General features: G+C 34.0%; 2 protein-coding genes, 1 non-coding gene and 1 pseudogene across 4 annotated transcripts; 3 read left to right on the plus strand and 1 right to left on the minus strand.

Moving 5' to 3' along the window:
- Window positions 1-1,576: 1,576 nt before the first annotated feature.
- LOC104698856 (uncharacterized) lies at window positions 1,577-6,077 on the plus strand. The gene is made up of 9 exons (XM_087456092.1): window positions 1,577-1,587; window positions 1,745-1,844; window positions 1,938-2,063; window positions 4,874-4,960; window positions 5,039-5,062; window positions 5,138-5,206; window positions 5,297-5,423; window positions 5,519-5,579; window positions 5,647-6,077. Exons 1-9 carry the CDS (start codon window positions 1,577-1,579, stop codon window positions 5,885-5,887), a joined length of 846 nt encoding a protein of 281 aa, XP_087312218.1. The 3' UTR covers window positions 5,888-6,077.
- On the minus strand, window positions 3,996-4,067 carry TRNAG-UCC (transfer RNA glycine (anticodon UCC)). Its single transcript has one exon. It is a non-coding gene; the product is annotated as a tRNA-Gly (tRNA).
- Window positions 6,078-8,942: 2,865 nt separating the features above from the next.
- On the plus strand, window positions 8,943-9,851 carry LOC147942513 (uncharacterized). Its single transcript, XM_087456093.1, has one exon. It carries the CDS (start codon window positions 8,943-8,945, stop codon window positions 9,849-9,851), a length of 909 nt encoding a protein of 302 aa, XP_087312219.1.
- Window positions 9,852-15,418: 5,567 nt separating this feature from the next.
- On the plus strand, window positions 15,419-18,591 carry LOC104698857 (cytochrome P450 708A2-like; annotated as a pseudogene). The gene is made up of 9 exons (XR_015560390.1): window positions 15,419-15,440; window positions 16,252-16,463; window positions 16,566-16,890; window positions 16,996-17,148; window positions 17,263-17,511; window positions 17,724-17,816; window positions 17,901-17,979; window positions 18,054-18,142; window positions 18,270-18,591. The product of XR_015560390.1 is annotated as a cytochrome P450 708A2-like (transcript).
- The last annotated feature ends 986 nt before the right edge of the window (window positions 18,592-19,577 follow it).

Raw genomic sequence — 19,577 nt, forward strand, 5'->3', positions numbered from 1 at the left:
ACTATGGAGATCTGTCAAGATCCCTTGACCGAAAAGATTAGGGCACTTTTGTGTCATATGTGGCCAAAACAATTCTGTTTAAACCTCTGTGCAAACCAGAGTGTCAAAAGCAACCCAAATCTTCTCAACAAGCTCTTGGACAATATGAATCAAACCTTCAAAATGAAAGATCTGGGAAAACTCCAATACTTCTTGGGAATACAAGCCACACATAATGAAGATGGTCTGTTTCTTTCACTACAGAAATATGCTGAGGACCTTCTCAAAGTCGCTAGAATGTTTAATTGTGCTCCAATGTTTACACCTCTGCTAGAACAACTCAACCAAGTGCCACATCAGAAGGAATATTTTTCCAACCCAACTTACTTCATGAGTTTGGTTGGGAAATTACAATATCTCACTTTAACAAGACCTGATATCCAGTTTGCTGTAAATTTTGTCTGTCGAAAAATGCATGTTTCAACCATCTTTGAATTTCACTTGCTCAAAAGAATCCTCAGATATATAAAAATAAGATGGGCATTTCTTTTAATAAAAATACTGATTTCAAGCTAAGCGCCTACCGTGACAGTAGCCATTATGACTGCAAAGAAACAAGACGGTCAACAGCAGACTACTGCACATTTCTTGGTAACAATATTATCTATTGGTCCTCAAAACGACAGTCTTCAGTCTCCAAGAGTTCGACCGAAGCTGAGTACATATCATTGTCTGACACTACTTCAGAGTTAGCTTGGATCAATAACATGCTTTGCTATTTACGCATTCCCCAACCAGATACTCCAGAGCTCTATGGTGACAACCTCTCTTCCATATACCTTGCCGCCAATCCATTCTTCCACTCTCGGACAAAGCATTTTGAAACTCACTATCACTATGTTCGCAAAAGATTAGCTTTGGGAGCTTTGGTTGTGAAGCATGTGCCAGCGCATCAACAAATTGCTGACATATTTACAAAGTCACTTCCGCTTAAACCTTTTGCTGAGCTATGGAACAAACATGGTGTGGTCTTGCCACCCACACTAAGTTTGCAGGGGAGTATAAGGAAGAAACAGTCAAAACCTGTTTTGGAAACAAAGGTTTTTAAGAGTAAGAATATAGATTTGGTGAAGCCCAATAAAATTCAAATGACGAAGCCCAACAAGCCTGCTACAAAGACACAGTCAAATAAGAAGAAGGAAGTAACGAAGGAAGCTTCCTGCAGTCAAGCCATTGCTAAAGCAAAAGCAATGAGCTGTCACAAATAACTGCAGATAGGGACGAAGAATACATTTGATGCCCTTAATCTCCTTTGTGATGATGACAAGTATTCAAATGATTAGGGTTACATTTTCTCAGTCCTATGTATAAATAGAGTGCTATCATCTTTGTATAAACTTAAGAGAGTACTCAATAAGAAACTAAAAGAAATTTCTTCACATTATCTTAGTTCTCCAAACTCTCTTTATCACGAATCTCTCCAATTCAGCGACTCAGGCGGGACGGCTGCCTGCAGATTTGCAACTTCTTTCTCTCTATGGAGAAACCTAAACAATTCGGTGGTCACCATCTGTGAATTCGGTGAACCAAATCCAGAATGACTTTCAGGTTTGTCTCTATTGATTCTTTTTTTAATTGTTGAATCTAGTTAAACTTTATTGGTGTTTCTATATGTAAATGACTCCTTTTTTTTTTTTGATTAGAAACAGAAGGATTTAAAAAACTTAATGAGTATCTAATGAATCTGGATTTGCGTTTGTTGCAGTGTGTTGATTACTCAGTTGTTTGGTGTTTTGTTAATCAGATTTTTCAAAAATTCGAGTGTGGAAGAGCGAGAGCTTGCTGAGCTGTTGATGGAGTATCATGTCTCTTAGCCAACGATTTCATTTTTTATTTACTTCATAAGCATCATCGTTTGAAGTTTGATTTATAACACTATTTGTTTACTTGGTCTACAGAACAAGGGTGGTGGGAGGGACAAATTACATCCCATGGTTCTGCCTCAGTCAAGGAATGGAGATAATCGGCATGTGCTTAGTGGCCATTGGTTTGCTCGTAAAGGTGGCGTAGACTGGTTTGCTCAAGTAATCCATTGTTCCGTCTTTCCTTTTATTTTTCAGCCCAGGCTACATCATTGATTCAGTTTGACCACAAACAAGACATACTCAAATCTTATAGACAGTATCTTTCTGGCATATTGTTTCACAAAATCGTTAGTTTTGTTACATATTGTTTCATAAAATAAATAAAAAAATCTTAAGAACCCAATTAGGAATTCTAGCATTGGAGGGAAAAAAGTGAAGAAGTTCTTAATTTTAGAAAAAGCAAAATTTATTCTTAAAAATTTCTTAAAATCACTATTATAAATTTTTGTCATTGGAGTAACAAATAGAATAATAAAAGAAGATAATTCAATACGCAAATCTATAAGTAAATGTTAATGTTTACTGTCCTTTTCGAACAACTTAGTGAAAAACCGGCTTTTTCATACGTGAACAATTCCAATATGTTTGATTTATACATCGGACTACGGAAACATACATTGACTCTTAAAATATTTGCATTACATACATGGACTTGAATTTTGTGCTTAATTATAAAAAACGTAGTTAATTAGTAACTATGTTAATTTCGCTGTCAGGCGAATCTGACTTTAAAAAAAGTAATAAAAGCATGGAATCGAACCTGCGAACAACTACCATTAGACGAACTACTTAACCGCTAGGATAATAACAACTTTTATGCGATGATGTAAAAAAACAACTAATAACGACCTTTATGTTTTAATGAACAAAGAATTATTATATTTTGTTTCTTCTTCCTTTTCAATCAATTTAGATCTAGTTTTTTTTTTTTCTCTTTTTACTCTTGGCTTGGGTTTTCCCAGATCTTCGTGGAGGGTCTGAGTTATCGATGGAGCAGCGCTTGGCTTCTCTGCTGTGGTTGCTAGTTGTGGTTATTTGCGAATCAGATCTGTAAAAGAAATTGATGACTGGGTATTTGGGAATTTGTTTTCTTCTGAAATCTGAAAATTAAATTGGAAACAAAAACAAGCTTGACCATATGGATTTAGTAGCCCTAATTCATTTTCACCCTCCGTATCCATCTTCATTTTAGTAGTTTCTCAGTGCAGCCACCTCTGAAAATTAAAGTGAGAAAAGGTCACGGTCGGCCATGGAGAAAATAGGAATGGAGAAGAAGAAGAAACACAAAATACGATATATTAAAGTTTTGTTTACTAAAAAATAATAATTGGTTAACGTCATACTGGTTAAGTATCTCCTAAATACCGAGCGTCGCATACCTTCATTACTCCAATAGTTTGATGTATTAATCGAACATATTGCAATTGTGGATATGCATCAAGATAATGTTTTCATTATTTTTGTTTGGCTCAACATCCTACATACATTACTCCAAATTGGGTATTACCTTGTAATCATCATTCCAAAATAATGTTCTAATTAGTTGACGTATGTTGAATCTTTTCAAATGAAAATTAGAATTTTTTTCATTAATAATAAAAATGTATACCTGATTAAATTTATTTGATTTTTAAGTTAACTTTTGTTCGAATAAGACCTAATATACCTTATCGCCTTCAAAAACAAATGACACTATGACAGTACATTAAAATAACTGGTATGATAATTTAAATATATATGTTTCTCTTTTACTAAATGCTCTTATAATCAATCAATTAGGTCTTAGATAGAAAAGGTTGTATAAAGTTTTTTTTTTTTTTTTTGCTCAGATTGATTGAATCGGCCTCAATGGTTCTGTTAACTTTTTTTTTTTTTGATTCTTGATCAATATAAGTTATTCGATGCAAAAAAAAAAAACATTGTAAAACGTTTTTTCTAATCAATAACCTTTTTCTTCTGGTTGAATAAGAAAAGAACATACAGAACCAAAAAAAAGGAGAAGGGAAAAAAGAAATATGCCACAAAAGGGCCTTGTAGAGCCTGCCTCGGCCCATACACTAATCAGCCTATAAAAAAAATCAAAAAGAAAAATGCGTCTGCCGGGAGTCGAACCCGGGTCTATTGCTTGGAAGGCAATTATCCTAACCGTTGGACTACAGACGCTTAATGCACGAATGATGTTTACAATAATTTATAATTTCATATTGTTTCCAAATCATACAGAATCAGACTTCACCAGTTCAATGTGATTTATTTAGCTTGTTGGAAGAACAGGCTGCTACTATTTAAGGTCTTAGTATACTGCTAGAAGGTAACTAAACTCTTCAGGTCTTTTTTGCTTCGGAGAGCCGTTGCCACAACCCACAACGAACCTCACTCCAAACCAACTTTTTCAAAAACCACTTTCTCTTCTTTTGAATATATATTTTCTTTTGGCTCCCTTCTTCGTTTCCCTCTCAACTTTTCTCTTTTTTTTTTTTCTCTCTTGCAATTTTCAAAAAAAAAGAATCTTCTTCTTTGTTTTGAACAAACAAAACGTGTCTGCTTTTATTTACTTTCTGGCATTTGTTTCAATTTTTGAAACTTGAGTCTCCTTCAGACTACAACTCTTGTTGTGTTCTTTACTTTTATGAAATTAAGTATCAAGAACTGAGAGGATGATGAAAAGATCACCATTTCGTTACAATATGAGGCAGAGTCTCTCTGATATCACTAACTCTCAGTCTCACGAAGAGCTTAATACTTGTCCCGAATCGCGTGAACATGTAAACCGGCTAATGAAGGTTACTTTCTCATCCTTGTGCATACTTTAAATTCTCTATCATTTTTTTTAATAAAAATTTTCATTTACTGAATGTGATTTTACAGGAGAATATAACATTGGTTAAGCTTCTTGAGGAAAGAGAGTATCCTTTTGTTCTATGTAGCTTCATTTTTGGTAACCAAGAAAATATTATTTTCTTTAACAATACGAATTGCGGAATCTACGTGAAGGTATACAGAAATTGCAAGTTCAGAATTGGAGACTTTCTCAATCAAATTCCCAATTCTTAGGCGTAAGATTCCTTGTCCCCTTCGTTTTCTTGATTCTCTCTTCGATATAGAGTCTCATCAGTGAAAAAAATTGTTTGCAGGAGATCATTTTAGCCAAAACCAAGGTGAAATAAAACCATAAACTCTCTCAGGTCATATGTTTTTGGAGTTGCTTTGTGTAAGATTAGATAATTTTTCAGGTGAAAGCATTGCACCACGAGGTTACTTGCAAAGATGCTCTCTTAAAGTATAAATGTTGTGAACTTGAGGTTTGAACATGTTTTGCTGTTTCACTTAATTTTTCATCAAGTTTTTATTTGGATGTGTATTGACGATATTAATTCACACTTTCAAATCAGAGAGGCGAAAACTCACAACAGAGAAATACACTAACAAGTGAGAATGTGTTATATATAACGGACGAAGACTCATCATCGTCACCGAGACCTTTTGTACCAAACAGAAGGCGATTTATCAGAAGCAAATGTATGTATTTATATATCTCATCATCTTCTTGTTTAGCCTATAACTATTGTTACTACTGATTGATCTTATATATTCCTTGATGGTTTTATCAATAGCCTTAGGAGCATCTACTGAACACAAGATCGAGGCAGAAAAACTGAAATCTGAAACCAAAAGGTTTTCACATTAACCCTTTAAATTCATGTTTCACTATGCGTTGTAGTGTCTTATCGTTATGTTACAGGAGGCAGTCACGAAGGAGATCAGCGAGAGTGAGATCAGCAACTCAAGAATTGACAGAGAATCTGTTTGAGATCGAAGATCTTCAGCTTACAATGCCTAATCACATGGAATCACATGCTGGAAAGAAGGAAGAGGTAGAGTTACGAACAAGACGTCAAGATTTTAAGGTCCATGGTAGAGCAGCTGAGAAGATACATCCATATAAGGAGGTTTCTCTTGTTACTAAGATGAGAAGGTCCTAAACTCCTAATACGTCATTAATGAAAAATGTTTGTTATGTGATGGTTTTGTCTTGATATACTACCAATGTCTAGTAGACATGTGTGCTTAGTGGTACAAAAAAACACTACCATATTCATAGACTATTTTCAAAAATACCCGATTTCCATGTCCCTTTTTTTAAATATTCCTTCATATTGACCATTTTTAAAACTATCTCTGTTTATGTACAAAATGACCAAATTACATTTTCTTTGAATAACAAGAATGTACAGTCACCAAAATCAAAAAAAAATTTCCCGCCAAAAATGAACAATTTTCTCGCCAAAAAAGAAAAAGTTTCCTGCCAAAAATAAAAAGTTTTCCCGCCAAAATCGAAAATTTTTCCCGCCAAATTTTTGAAATTTATACCTTTTAAAAACCTTGTAAACTCTTTTAAAAACCTAGGTGTTTAAAAACCTTTTACAAAGTTTTTAAAAACGTTTATAAGGTGTTTAAAAAACTTTTAAAAACCTTTATAAAAACATTTTGAAAACCTTTTAAATACTTTAAAAAACCTTGTAAAAGCATTTAAAAGGTGTTTAAAAAACCTTTTAAAACTCTTTTTAAAAATCTTTTAAAAGCGTTTACAAGGTGTTTATAAGGTTTTTATGAGGTAGAAACCTCATAAAAACCTTATAAACACGTTGTAAATTTTTTTGGCGGGAAATTTTTTGTCGAAAAGTTTTATTTTGGCGGGAAAATATGTCAGAAATTTTTTGGCGGGAAAATTTTGTTTTTCTTTTTATTGAATAAAATATTTTTCATCTAAGAGTAAAATGATCATTAAAATTTAAAAGAGGGCAAAAATAAAAATGGCTAAAAAGGTGTATTTTTAGAAAAAGGTATAACAAAAATGGTATTTTTAACAAATTCTCGTATATATATCATAAGTTCGTTAATTATCAAAAGTTTCCGGGGGTGACTGGCCAATGACTAAGTGCATGTGTATATGTTGGACTTATGTGTATGATTATTGTGTAAAATTTGATCTTTAGAGTCTTGAGAAGACTCTAAAGATCAAATTATCATTTTAAAAATATTTTTTTAAAACAAAATTATCATTTTTAAAAATATTTTTTTTTAAGTTCTACTACACATAAATAAACATACTTAGTTAAAATGTTTTATACTTTGAATAAAATCTTCGCTGTTGTAATTAACTTCATGAGAAATAGAAAAACTAACTTTGTAGTCAATATAGAGAGGCCAACTCTTTTTTCAATTTTGCTTAAACCATTTTAGCCTTGTTTGTTTGTTCACTTAGATAGACCATCCGAATGAACAGTCCATATGTAGTTCGTTTTTGTCTAAAAATGAGCATCATCCAAAATTTTGGTTGGACCAAATAATTCTACCAAAATAACAAATGAGAAACATCTCCTTATTATCTTAATGATTAATTTGTCTTCAAAATTATAAATGATATTTTTATAATTATCTTGCAAAATATCATATTTTGTTTGTCAAAACTGCAAAATGTATTTCTCCCAAAATTAAAATAATGATTCTCCGTAAAAACCACAAAATAAAAAAAAAAATGTCAAAATCACAATATATTGTTTTTGCGGTCAAAATTACAAAATCACATTTTCGCCAAAATCGCCAAAAAATATATTTCATGAATTTATAATGTCAAAAATAATAATTTATAAATTATTTAGTTGTAAATATATTTTAGATCACTAACTGAAATTAATATAGTTAAAATGAAAATTTTAAAAGTTAGATTGAAACATGGGTGTTTTAGTCAATTTTTAATCAAAATCATCTAGATGAAAATAAAACTAATTTTTTTTTTGTTCAAATAAAACTAAACCAAACAAACACATTTTCATTCAAATACATCATCTACATGATCTATTTTTTTTTTGCCTTGTTCATTTAATCATCGGGTATTCAGATGCACCATTCAAATGGATCATTTGGATGGAGGTGCCAAATACCAAACGAAGAAGTCGTTTACATAGCATGACCCGTCATGGACATGCAGTGCCAGTGCCTATCAGTTACGTCACCTGCTAACCTTAATTATTATTTGGCATGAATAAAATGGAAAACGTCTATGTCCTCCAGATTTAGTGATGCAGTATCACGAGGTTTTTTATTTTATAGTTTTCGAAATTTTAAACTATTTGTTTGACAAGAAAATAACAATAATATTGCTTGTAAATATTATTGTTCATCCGAAGATCCGTAAATTCCTTATTCATTTAAAATTAGAATACTGTTCATCCGAAGATCCGTAAATTCCTTATCAGAATATTAATGAACATTTAGACGAACATTTCAGTTAAATCATGACTTACTTTCTAGTAATTCCTGTTACGAACCATTCGATTCAACACTTTTAGTCAAAACAGTTTCTGCTAAAAACAGTTTCTAAACACTTTTAGTCAAAAACTAAGCTCTTTTACTAATAACTAAGGCAAATTAAACAAAGCTACAACACATAGAAAATATGTTAACTTCATAACTAAAACTTCTCTCGGCTCTTAGCTTCCCTCTTCCATATACCCTATTGGGGGAGAATCTCTTAAAAATTACGATACCGTACTACCATTACGATATTGACTATAGTTGGTGATGATGACGAAACGGCCGTATTATTAATTGTATGGTGGTCTATATTCAACTAATAGATCTGATCTGATGGTCAGGTCCCAGGTGTTATAGTTGATATATAACCTGACAGCTCAAGTATTATTGATGATATGATGGTCACTGTAATTACTTATTAGGCGGTTTAGTATTTAGGATATTTTCATAAGATATCTTTCTATATTGTTAAGGCAATAGATATGTTTAACTTCTATTTAGACATATCCTTTTTCATATCCTTTAGCATCTTCTTTTTCTATATAAACATGTAAACCTTGACAGATGATTCAATAAAAAAGACAGAGCAATTTATTACTTTAGCATGGTATTAGAGCCACCCTTTGGCCTGTACGAATTGCTCTAGAAACCTTTTTTTTTTTTAAATTCTTCTTCTTCTTCTTCTTTTCGTTTCAAACCTTTCTTCTCTATTCTTCAAATATGGGTAATACCGATAAAGACATCGAAACAAGCAAGTCTTTGAATGATCAAACCTTGATCTCTCCTTATTTTCTTCATGCCTCTGATCATACTGGTCAAGTCCAAACTCCAATTCTTCTAAACTGCTCTAACTACGAACGATGGGCAAAATTAATGACCAACTCTCTTCGCACCAAAAGAAAACTATGGTTCATTAACGGAACTCTCCTCCGATCCACGACAGACCCGGACGAAACAGAACGATGGGATATGGTCAACTCAATGATCATTGGCTGGATCTATAGCAGCATCGAGCCCCATCTTCGATCATCTATTTCTGTTGTTTATGATGCATCGGTCATGTGGGCTGCTTTGAAAGGCCGGTTCTCTACACGTGATGACACACGAGTTCATCAAATCCGTGCGGAGTTAGCCGCCTGCAGACAAGACGGTCGAACCATTGAAGAATACTTTGGCAAACTCAAAGTGAATTGGGATGATCTGTCCGATTTTGAAGCAGCTTTCACTTGTTGTTGTGGTAATGATCGCTGCTCCTCTATGATCAAACACCGTAAGATTGAAGACAAGACGTTCATTCATCAGTTTCTTATGGTCCTCGACAACAGCATATTTGGAACAGCTAGATCCAACCTTCTTAGCCGCCTTGGTGATCTCACTCTTGAGAGCGTGTATTCTCAGATAAAGCAAGAAGAGACCCATTTCAACACTACTCGACGAACCGAAGATAAAAGCAGCGTTATTGGCTTCTCGGCAACAACGACTACAATCACCAAACCAAATACCTCTATGACATGTACTCATTTTGGTCGCACAGGACACGAGAAACAACAATGCTTCAAGCTTGTTGGTTATCCAGAATGGTGGGGGGAACAGCTGACTCTCGGACGAGGAAACTCAAGTCGTAGTTGAGGTTCTATTCGAGGACGAAACAGAGGAGGACGTGGTGGTTACTCTGCGCACCAAGCAGGCTTGTTAGGATCACACCCTGCAAGTTCACACACCACTAATGTTTCAACCTCCACTACAAGCGATTCTGGAATCCCAAATCTCACCCAAAGTCAGTGGAACTCGATTGCTAACTTCGTGACTAGTAAGAAGCAAAACAACACCGAAAAACTCTCCGGTACGACAGAAAAACCTGTCATCTTTGGCACCAGTAGTCGATACGATATCATTATTGATTCTGGTGCATCTCACCATATGACTGGCGACATAAACTTGTTGACAAATTTATTTAAAATCGATCCCATTGCCATTGCCTTACCAGATGGTGGATTTACATGGGCCACATGTCAGGGCACACTAAATCTCGGGGGGGGGGGGGAAGAAATTAGTCCTTCATCGAGTCTTCTATGCCCCTGATTTATTAATGACTCTCATCTCAGTCTCTCAATTGTTGGATGAAATTGCCAGTAATGTGATATTTACGAAACGCTTTTGTGCGATACAGGACCAAGCTTCGAGGATTTTGATTGGTGCGGGTGAGAAGAGCAATGGGGTTTATCACTTGACTGGTGCGGTTGTTCCTCAGGCTCATCGTGTTGGTTGCAGTGATGTTCGAGCCTTGTGGCACATGCGGCTAGGTCATCCATCGTCAAAAGTGTTATCTTTTCTTTCTGATTTAGGAGGTTTTTCAAATAATGTTAGTGATTTGGAGGAGCTTTGTGATACTTGCCTTCGTGCAAACAAACTCGTGTTTCTTTTTTAAGATAGTTCAAATAAAGCAGATGATTTATTTTCAATGATTCACTGTGATGTTTGGGGTCCCTATCGTGAAAAATCAATAACTGGAATATCTTATTTCTTGACTATTGTTGATGATTTCTCAAGAGCAGTTTCGACACATTTACTTCTCGAAAAATCTGAGGTAGCGGATGTTCTCAAGAACTTTCTCGCTTTTGTTCATCGTCAATTCAACAAACAAGGCAAGATCGTTCGTTCTGATAATGGAACAGAATTTCTTTGGCTTCGCAAATTCTTTGATTCTCAAGGAATAATTCATCAGACATCTTGTGTTGCTACTCCTCAACAAAATGGCCGTGTTGAACGCAAACATCGTCATATCCTGAATGTGGCGAGGTCTTTTTTGCTTGAAGCCAAGCTTCCTGCACGGTTTTGGGGAGAAAGTATCCTCACAGCCACTCATCTCATCAACTGTACTCCCTCTGTTCTTCTTCTCGGTAAATCACCCTTTGACGTTCTCTTTCAGAAACCTCCTGCTTATGATGACTTGCGGACCTTCGGTTGTCTCTGTTATGCTCACAAAGTTCGTCACTCCAATGATTAATTTGAAGAGAGAGGTGTTAGGTGTATGTTTCTTGGCTATCCCTTCGGCAAGAAAGGATGGATTGTCTATGACTTTGAAAATGATAAAATATTTGTTTCCCGTGATGTCATTTTTCATGAGAATGTCTTTCCCTTCCACTCTTTTGACTCTTCTATGGCGTACTCTTTAACGTTTGTCTCTCCCTCTTCTGTTCATCCTAGTTTCTTTGATGACATTGATTCACCCTCTTCGACAGGGGGAGCTATCACTGCTCCTCCCACTCCGGCATCTTCTAGTAACCCTCCGGATACGTCTCCACCAACACCAGAGACTGATCCGTCTTCGCCCACAGGACCAGATCCTCAAGTAACAAGTGATATTGTTGCCTCTCCGGATCTTGGCCGTGGAAAACGGATCACCAAGCCTAATGTTCGTCTCTTCGGCTACCAACTCTACTCGGCTACGTCTTGTGATAAACCTCACCTCACGTCTCCCAATCAAAATTCCTCAAGTAAGTGTACTTATCCACTAACAACTTTTCTTGCATATCACCGGTTTTCTGAATCGCAACAGGCTTTCCTTGGCAAAATTACGGCTTGCATGGAACCCGCAAGCTTTCAAGCGGCAATGCAATATCTTGAATGGCGTCAGGCTATCCAGGCTGAGATTGATTCTCTTGAAAAACAACACACATGGGACTTCACGACGTTACCTCCGAACAAACATGCTCTAGGTTGCAAATGGGTCTTCAAACTCAAGTATCATTCTGACGGAACTTTGGAGCGATACAAATCTCGTCTCGTTATCTTTGGTAATCGTCAACAAGAAGGCGAAGATTATAATGAAACTTTTGCTCTAGTTGCCAAGATGACTATTGTCTGGATTCTTCTTAAAGTTGCAGCAACAAAGAATTGGGATTTGTTTCAGATGGATGTGCATAATGCTTTTCTTCATGGTGATCTTGAAGAGGAACTATACATGAAACCACCACCTGGTTTCTCTGCTGCGGATAAAACAAAGGTGTGTAAGTTAAGGAAGTCTCTCTATGGGTTGAAACAGGCTCCTCGTTGTTGGTTATCCAAGTTATCAAAGTCTCTTCTAGGATTTGGCTTTACTCAGAATAGGAAGGATTACTCTTTGTTCTCTTATACCCGCGGTCCAACTCGTCTTCATGTCTTGGTGTATGTTGATGACTTAATCATCAGCAGCAATGATCCCACTCTTACCACTAAATTCAACGCTTATATGAGTCAGTGTTTTCACATGAAGGATCTCGGGATTCTTAAGTATTTTCTTGGGATTGAGGTGTCCCGTGCTCAGGAAGGTATTTATCTCTCTCAAAGGACGTATGCCTTGGATATCATTTCAAAATGTGGTTTGACTGGTTCCAAGCCGTTTGATACATCAATCGAACAAAATCACACTCTTGGCAAAGATGATGGTCCATTGCTTGACAATCCCGCACAATATCGCCGTCTAGTGGGTCGTCTGGTTTACTTAATATTCACGCGACCTGAGTTAAGTTATGTGGTACACATACTCACTCAGTTCTTAAAGACGCCCCGTCTCCAACATTGGGAAGCCGCTACTCGGGTGGTTCAATACTTGAAAGGAACACTCGGACAGGGCGTGTTCTTAAGTTCTGACCCGGATCTTTCTCTCTTCACCTATTGTGATTCTGATTACAATACTTGTCCATTCTCCCTCCGCTCTTTAACTGGTTATGTGGTTTCTCTTGGTGGTTCTCCAGTGTCTTGGAAAACGAAGAAACAACAGGTTTTCTCTCGTTCTTCGGCTGAAGCCGAATACAAGGCTATGTCAATGGCTATCTGCGAAGTTAAGTGGCTTAAGGAACTTCTTCTCACTTTCGGTGTCACACATTCTGCTCCTGTTGCTTTCTTCTGTGATAATGAAGCAACTCTTCACATTGCTGCTAACCCAGTCTTCCACAAACGCACCAAACATATCGAAAGTGATTGCCATTTTGTTCGTGATGCGGTTCAAGATGGTACCATTTCTACTCATCACGTTTTTTCCGAGGAGCAGGTTGCGGATTTTCTTACTAAAGTACTTGTTCGACAACAATTTGACTATCTACTCCGCAAGATGGGAGTTCCTGATCTCCACTCGCCATCTTGAGGGGGAGTATTAGGCAGTTTAGTATCTAGGATATTTTCCTAAGATATCTTTCTATATTGTTAAGGCAAGAGATATGTTTAACTTCTATTTAGACATATCCTTTTTCCTATTCTTTAGAATCTTCTTTTTCTATATAAACATGTAAACGTTGACAGATGATTCAATAAGAATGACAGAGCAATTTATTAGTTTAGCATTACTTTTCATAGATCTCTTCAAAACAAACTTATTTTAATTAAACTCACTGATTAACAAAAATATATTTTTTGTGTGTGTATACCATAGTTTAAGTTTTTTTTTTCAACAGACATAAATCTATTAAAATAGATAAATGGCTTCTAACTTCTAAATAAAAACACTTCACTTTATATGTAAAATATAAAATGAAATGATATATAAAAAATAACATTACAAATTTACAATACGTGTGTTTTATATTTTCAGAATTAATAGAATAGTATAATTTTAAAGCCTTTCCCTTAAAAATTAACTCTTAAAATCATAAGTATTTACAATAACTATACTCTTTCAAAAGAAATAACTGTGAAAAAATGTAACAGTAAATAATACTTGATTTCTTTGAAATAAAAAATGTGAAAGTTTTTACAATGCCACTTTTTAAGAAGTCATTTTCAAATTTACTACATCAAAGTGAGCATTTGTAAGCATATCACTCATTGATAAGAAATTGACTAAATTACCCTCATTTAGTGAGATAAAAGTTATAAAATCCTAGAATCCCAAACATGATATTTTCTAGTCCTTCTCGTCCAAAATAAATATTAAAATCCAAAAATTTATTTGTAAGTTTTAAAATTTATTTAAAAGGTTTTATTAGCTGATTTAAAAAGTATATAAAAGGTTTTATAAGTTGATTTATAAAAATAACTTGATGGAATTATGAGTTTTTGTAAGTTTTAAAAGACATTTAAATACTTGATAAGCTTATTTATATATTTAATCACAGTTGTTTATAAGGGTTTGAAATTTTTAAAAAGTATTAAAAAGGTTTTCTAAGCTGACTTATAAAACTAATGACAGTGAACAACAAGAAAAGGAGGTAATGACCAATGCTGATGATGAAAATAAACGTTTTCCCCCAAAATTAATTAAGGATAAAATAAGAATAATAGTATATAAATATTGTGGTATTTTGATTGTTTTTTTCTTATGTATAATTTTCGATAAAGGATACTGTAACATGGACGTTACTCAAAAATCAATATTATGAAAGATGATAACTCTCTCCATTTGAGTGCAACATTAACAGTGAAGAGAGTGTCACCTGTGTATCCTCATTAAAAGTAAATAGACCTAAATTTAAAAGGAATTGAAACATCTTTCATGTTTTTTTTATATCGCAAACAGTTTCAATATTTACATTAAAAACTTAGAGAGGCTTAGAACATGTTCAAAGAAAATAGATGCATCACCGAAAGAAAAATGGGCATTGGAAGTGAATCAAATAGCCACTTCTTCCTCTTGGCGTAAAGCATGAATGTATGGGCATATGGTTTAGGAGTTACAATTTTGTCAATAGTTTGAAGAGTTAATATTGTAAAGAAATTCATGAAAGTTTGTCCCTAAAGAAATAAATATTTAAAAAAGAATGCGGTTTTGTTCACTATCAAATGGAAGATAGTTGAATAAAACTGTAGAATTAAAAAAATACAGAGACAAAGAAGAAGATAGTTGATTAAATTCATGACTGTTGGTTTTCATATTCTAATATTTATAGGTTGTCAAAAAGAAAACTGAATGAAATTCTTATTAAAAATCAAATTCTAGGGTTATATTCAAGAAATTGAAGAGCTAACATGAAAGGAAGATGTCTATCTTAATTATATCTATTAAATAGTTAGCCAAGCTACAATTCTTGATAAAATAAAAGGTTAGTGTTTCATAGTATTTAGTTGAGAAGCTTAAGTATAAATATATCTAAATACTTAAGCTTTTTAGAATTCATTCAACCAAAAAACTAGTTGTTACAAAATATGCAACCTTAGATCAAGCTTTCATTTAAAATATATATTTTTGAAGTTTTAGACAAGAATTGTAGAATATTTTGTTGATGCATGTATCTAATAATTCAATTACAAAATGAGAAAACGTATGTGAAGTACTAAAACAATCAACTTCAAATTATATTTTTCAAGAATTCCACAATTAAAAAAACAAATATAAACTCTACATAAAAAAAAATTAATAGCAATTTTTTTTTAAACGGTAAGTCATAAGGCAACGCAGAGGGCAGGTATTCATCTAGTTCATTTAAAAGGAATCAAGAGATTAAAAAATACAAAAATTTCCTCTCAATTGGCTTTTTTAGCTAATCTTTTGTTGACAAAAAAGAATACAAAATTAAAAATAGTGTGAAAATATGAATTCAAAGAGTCAATCCAAGTTTTTGAAGAAAAAATAGGAAATACGTTATTGAATAATAGATGAATTTAGCACAAACTTCATTTTGAAACTCAACAAAACAACTTTTGTTTCAAATAAGTCTTAGATTTATTTTTATCTCTAACGTCTTCTCTAACTTTATTTTTATGAGACTAAATGAGTAATACAATTTTTTCTTTTTTGAAAAATGTAATACTATTTTTCCAACATCAATTTTACGTGTTAGTCAAATGTATTGGACTGTGACATATTTTGACCATAGAAACAATTACAAAGCTGTTTATTATGGTTATTAAATATCAGTGCTCATCAATAAATCCAAGGACAATATATGAGGTTCATGATATTTCTTTTTTGTATATAAAAAATTTTAGTTGGTAGGCGATTCATTCCAATATATTGTCACATTTATCACATTTTTTATCCAACTTGTGAAAGTTAAATAATTTTTATTCATCTATTTAAGACCCACGATTTCATTGTTCCGCCTCACAACAATATATATGAGCTTGTTTTTGATGATAGGATTGTGGGTTATAGCCTTAGTGGCTGTGAGGATTGGCCATTGGTGGTACCGATGGTCCAATCCTAAATCTAACGGCAAGTTACCTCCGGGATCAATGGGTTTTCCGATCATCGGAGAGACATTCAATTTTTTTAAGCCTCATGGATTCTACGAGATCAATCCCATATCTCAAGAAAAAGGTGTTGAGGTCAGTCTTCAGATTTTACACTCTTTAACTATACACGATATATATATATATATATATATATATATATATAGATTTTGTATGTGTGTTGTGTGATTGTTTCAGGTATGGGCCTTTGTTTCGGACGAACATTCTTGGAGTAAAAACAATTGTTTCGACGGATAAGGATGTGAACATGGATATTTTACGACAAAAGAACAAGTCGTTCATTTTGAGTTACCCGGATGCTTTAGTAAAGCCACTAGGAAAAGATAGATTGTTCTTCAAGATAGGAAACACCCACAAGCACATGAAACAGACAACCCTGCATCTTTTGTCCTCCGAGGGTTTGAAGCGGAAGATATTAAAAGATATGGACCGTGTTACACGCGAGCATCTTATTTCGAAGGCTAGCAAAGGAAGACTCGATGTTAAGGACACAGTATCAAGTGTAGTCTATCTTTTCTCTTTTATATTTTAGTGTGATAGATTTCAGTTACAATGTTGCATGCTAGTTTCTCACTCTTTAAGCCTTTCTAAAAAAATATATTTGCAGTTGATAATAGCGCACTTGACACCAAAGATGATAAGTAATCTCAAACCAGAGACTCAAGCAAAGCTTATGGCAAACTTCAAGGCCTTCAGTTTTGATTGGTTTCGATCATCCTATATTATCTCTGCTGGGAGGGGTCTCTATAATACCGTTTGGGTGCGATTTGTTTTTTTTTTCTTTTTCTTTCTTTTTTAGCATTCTCGGGAAGTAACTTACTTATAACCAGTACTGCTTATAACACGAAACCATGAAATATAATATTGTATGCAGGCATGCAGAGAAGGAATCCAAGGGATAAGGGATATCTACAAGAGGAGGAAAACATCAAATGAGAAGTACGATGACTTCCTCAACACGGCGATAGAGGACTTAGAGATAATAGGAGGCTTAGTGAACGAAGATGCAATTGTAGCCCTCATATTTACTCTTTCATGTATAACTCAAGATACCACATCTAAGGCCACTTGCTTGGCTGTGAAATTCCTATCAGAAAACCCAAAAGTTCTCGCAGAGTTAAAGGTATGTAATATATCATATATGCATATGGATCGATAAGCTAGTATATTTTTGATCTAAGCATCTAATAGTAGTCGACGATGACATGTAGTCTAATGCTTTGTTGTTAGAAAAATAAAAACAAAGTACTGATAGTATTCATGGTGTTATTAAGTATGTTCAAGATCTTTTGCATTTGTATTGAGAATATCATATGTACATGAATAATTTGTCAGAAAGAGCACGTGGCGATCCTTGAAAGCAGAGAAGAAAAAGAAGGTGGGGTTAGTTGGGAAGAATACAGACACAAGATGACTTTCACCAACATGGTAAATTTACTTTACTTAGCTCCAAGGTTAATACAACATTTATCAGATTAACAAGGTGCCCCGTTTTTTATTTACACTTTATAGGTTATCAATGAGTCGCTTCGAATAACAAATCTGGCTCCTATGATGTTTAGAAAAGCGGTGAGGGACGTGGAAATCAAAGGTAAGTAGTAGTTAGAAGTAGTGTAGTACCACCAATGCCACTAATATATTTTATATGGATAAAAAATAAATGAGGTTGGATAGTGATGATTATACCTACAATGGTTCATTTTGATCCTGAAATCTATGAAAACCCTTTTGAGTTTAAGCCATGGAGGTGGGAGGTATTGTACATTTACTTTAGTCTATCTTTTGTTTTCCAAAATTAATATTACAATTTTATAATTCTACTTTATCCTTTAATTTTCTAGCTAGATACATTAGTTGAAACATTATATATCTGGTGTACAGGGGAAAGAGTTGCGGTCCGGGTCTAAAACTTTCATGGTGTTTGGAACGGGAGTTAGACAATGCGCTGGTGCAGAGTTCGCTAGGCTTCAGATTTCAGTTTTCCTTCATCATCTTGTCACCACTTACAATTTCTCGTTATCCCAAGACTGTGAGGTGGTCCGTGTACCTGGTGCTCATCTCCCCAATGGCATCTCTATAAACATCTCCAAGTGTGACAAATGATACCGCCTTATCAAATCATATCATCGCCTTAATGATAATAATATGAAATCAATTTCTTCTACAACTCTACGATTTCCATGCGATTCTCCTACTTGTTTGTCCACCGCCTATGTGTAGAGATAATAGCATACCATATCTTGTCGTCGATCATGTATGTTTTTTTTCTGTTCCCATTTGTGTTTCGGACCATACTTAAACCTCTTTATTCACCTCTTTATAAGAAAACAAAATTTGTATACATAATTGTAAAATAAAAAACCCCAAAGTGCTATTTTATAAACCAAACTGATATATAATTTTGTTCTAATTGTAAACACTAAATCTTAACCACCTCATTTGTAACAAACCGATATATAATTAAGTTATAATTGTAAAATCTAAACTCTAACCACCTTATTTGTAAACACAAACCGATATTTAATTTCGTTCTAATTACAAAATCTAAATCCTAACCACCTCATTTGTAAACCCAAACCGACATATATATATATATCTTATAAATTATTAGTATTTAGAAAATGTAAATAGGAAAAAATAATAATCAATTAACCCTAGCAAATAGCTATCATAGCTTCTTCTTCCTTCTTCTTTCTTCCTTCTTTTTTCTCCGTCTACCCACTCTACTAATATTTTATATATCCTTAAGGTGAAGGTATATTAAACGAACTGAAACTTCTAAAATTGATGAGATTTCAGAGGAGATCAACAAAAATAACAGTGATGATGTCCATTGAAAGGAGTTTGGCAACAAAACTTGACTATGAAACTTTGATGGATGAGTTTGCAAGTAAAAATACAAGTAGAACCATTTTCACAAAAAAAGAAAATTGACTGTGATGCTTTAGAATTTTTTGTGCTTTTGTTAAAACTATCCAGATTTATTATTTAGTTTGATAAAAAAAAAATTAGTTTAAATATGTGAAAATCAGCCTTTTTTCAGTTTGGTTGTAGCCACAAAAAACATAGCGCCAACTCTGTGTATCCCTATATATATGTTATATCATATGGAATAGAGGGATAATACAAGAGAATAATTCCCTAAAATTCTTGTTATAACACGTTATCAGCACGAAACCCTAAACGAGT

Source organism: Camelina sativa, chromosome 6 (genome assembly GCF_030686135.1).
Source record: "Camelina sativa cultivar CO46 ecotype springtype chromosome 6, ASM3068613v1".
NCBI classification, from domain to species: Eukaryota; Viridiplantae; Streptophyta; class Magnoliopsida; order Brassicales; family Brassicaceae; genus Camelina; species Camelina sativa.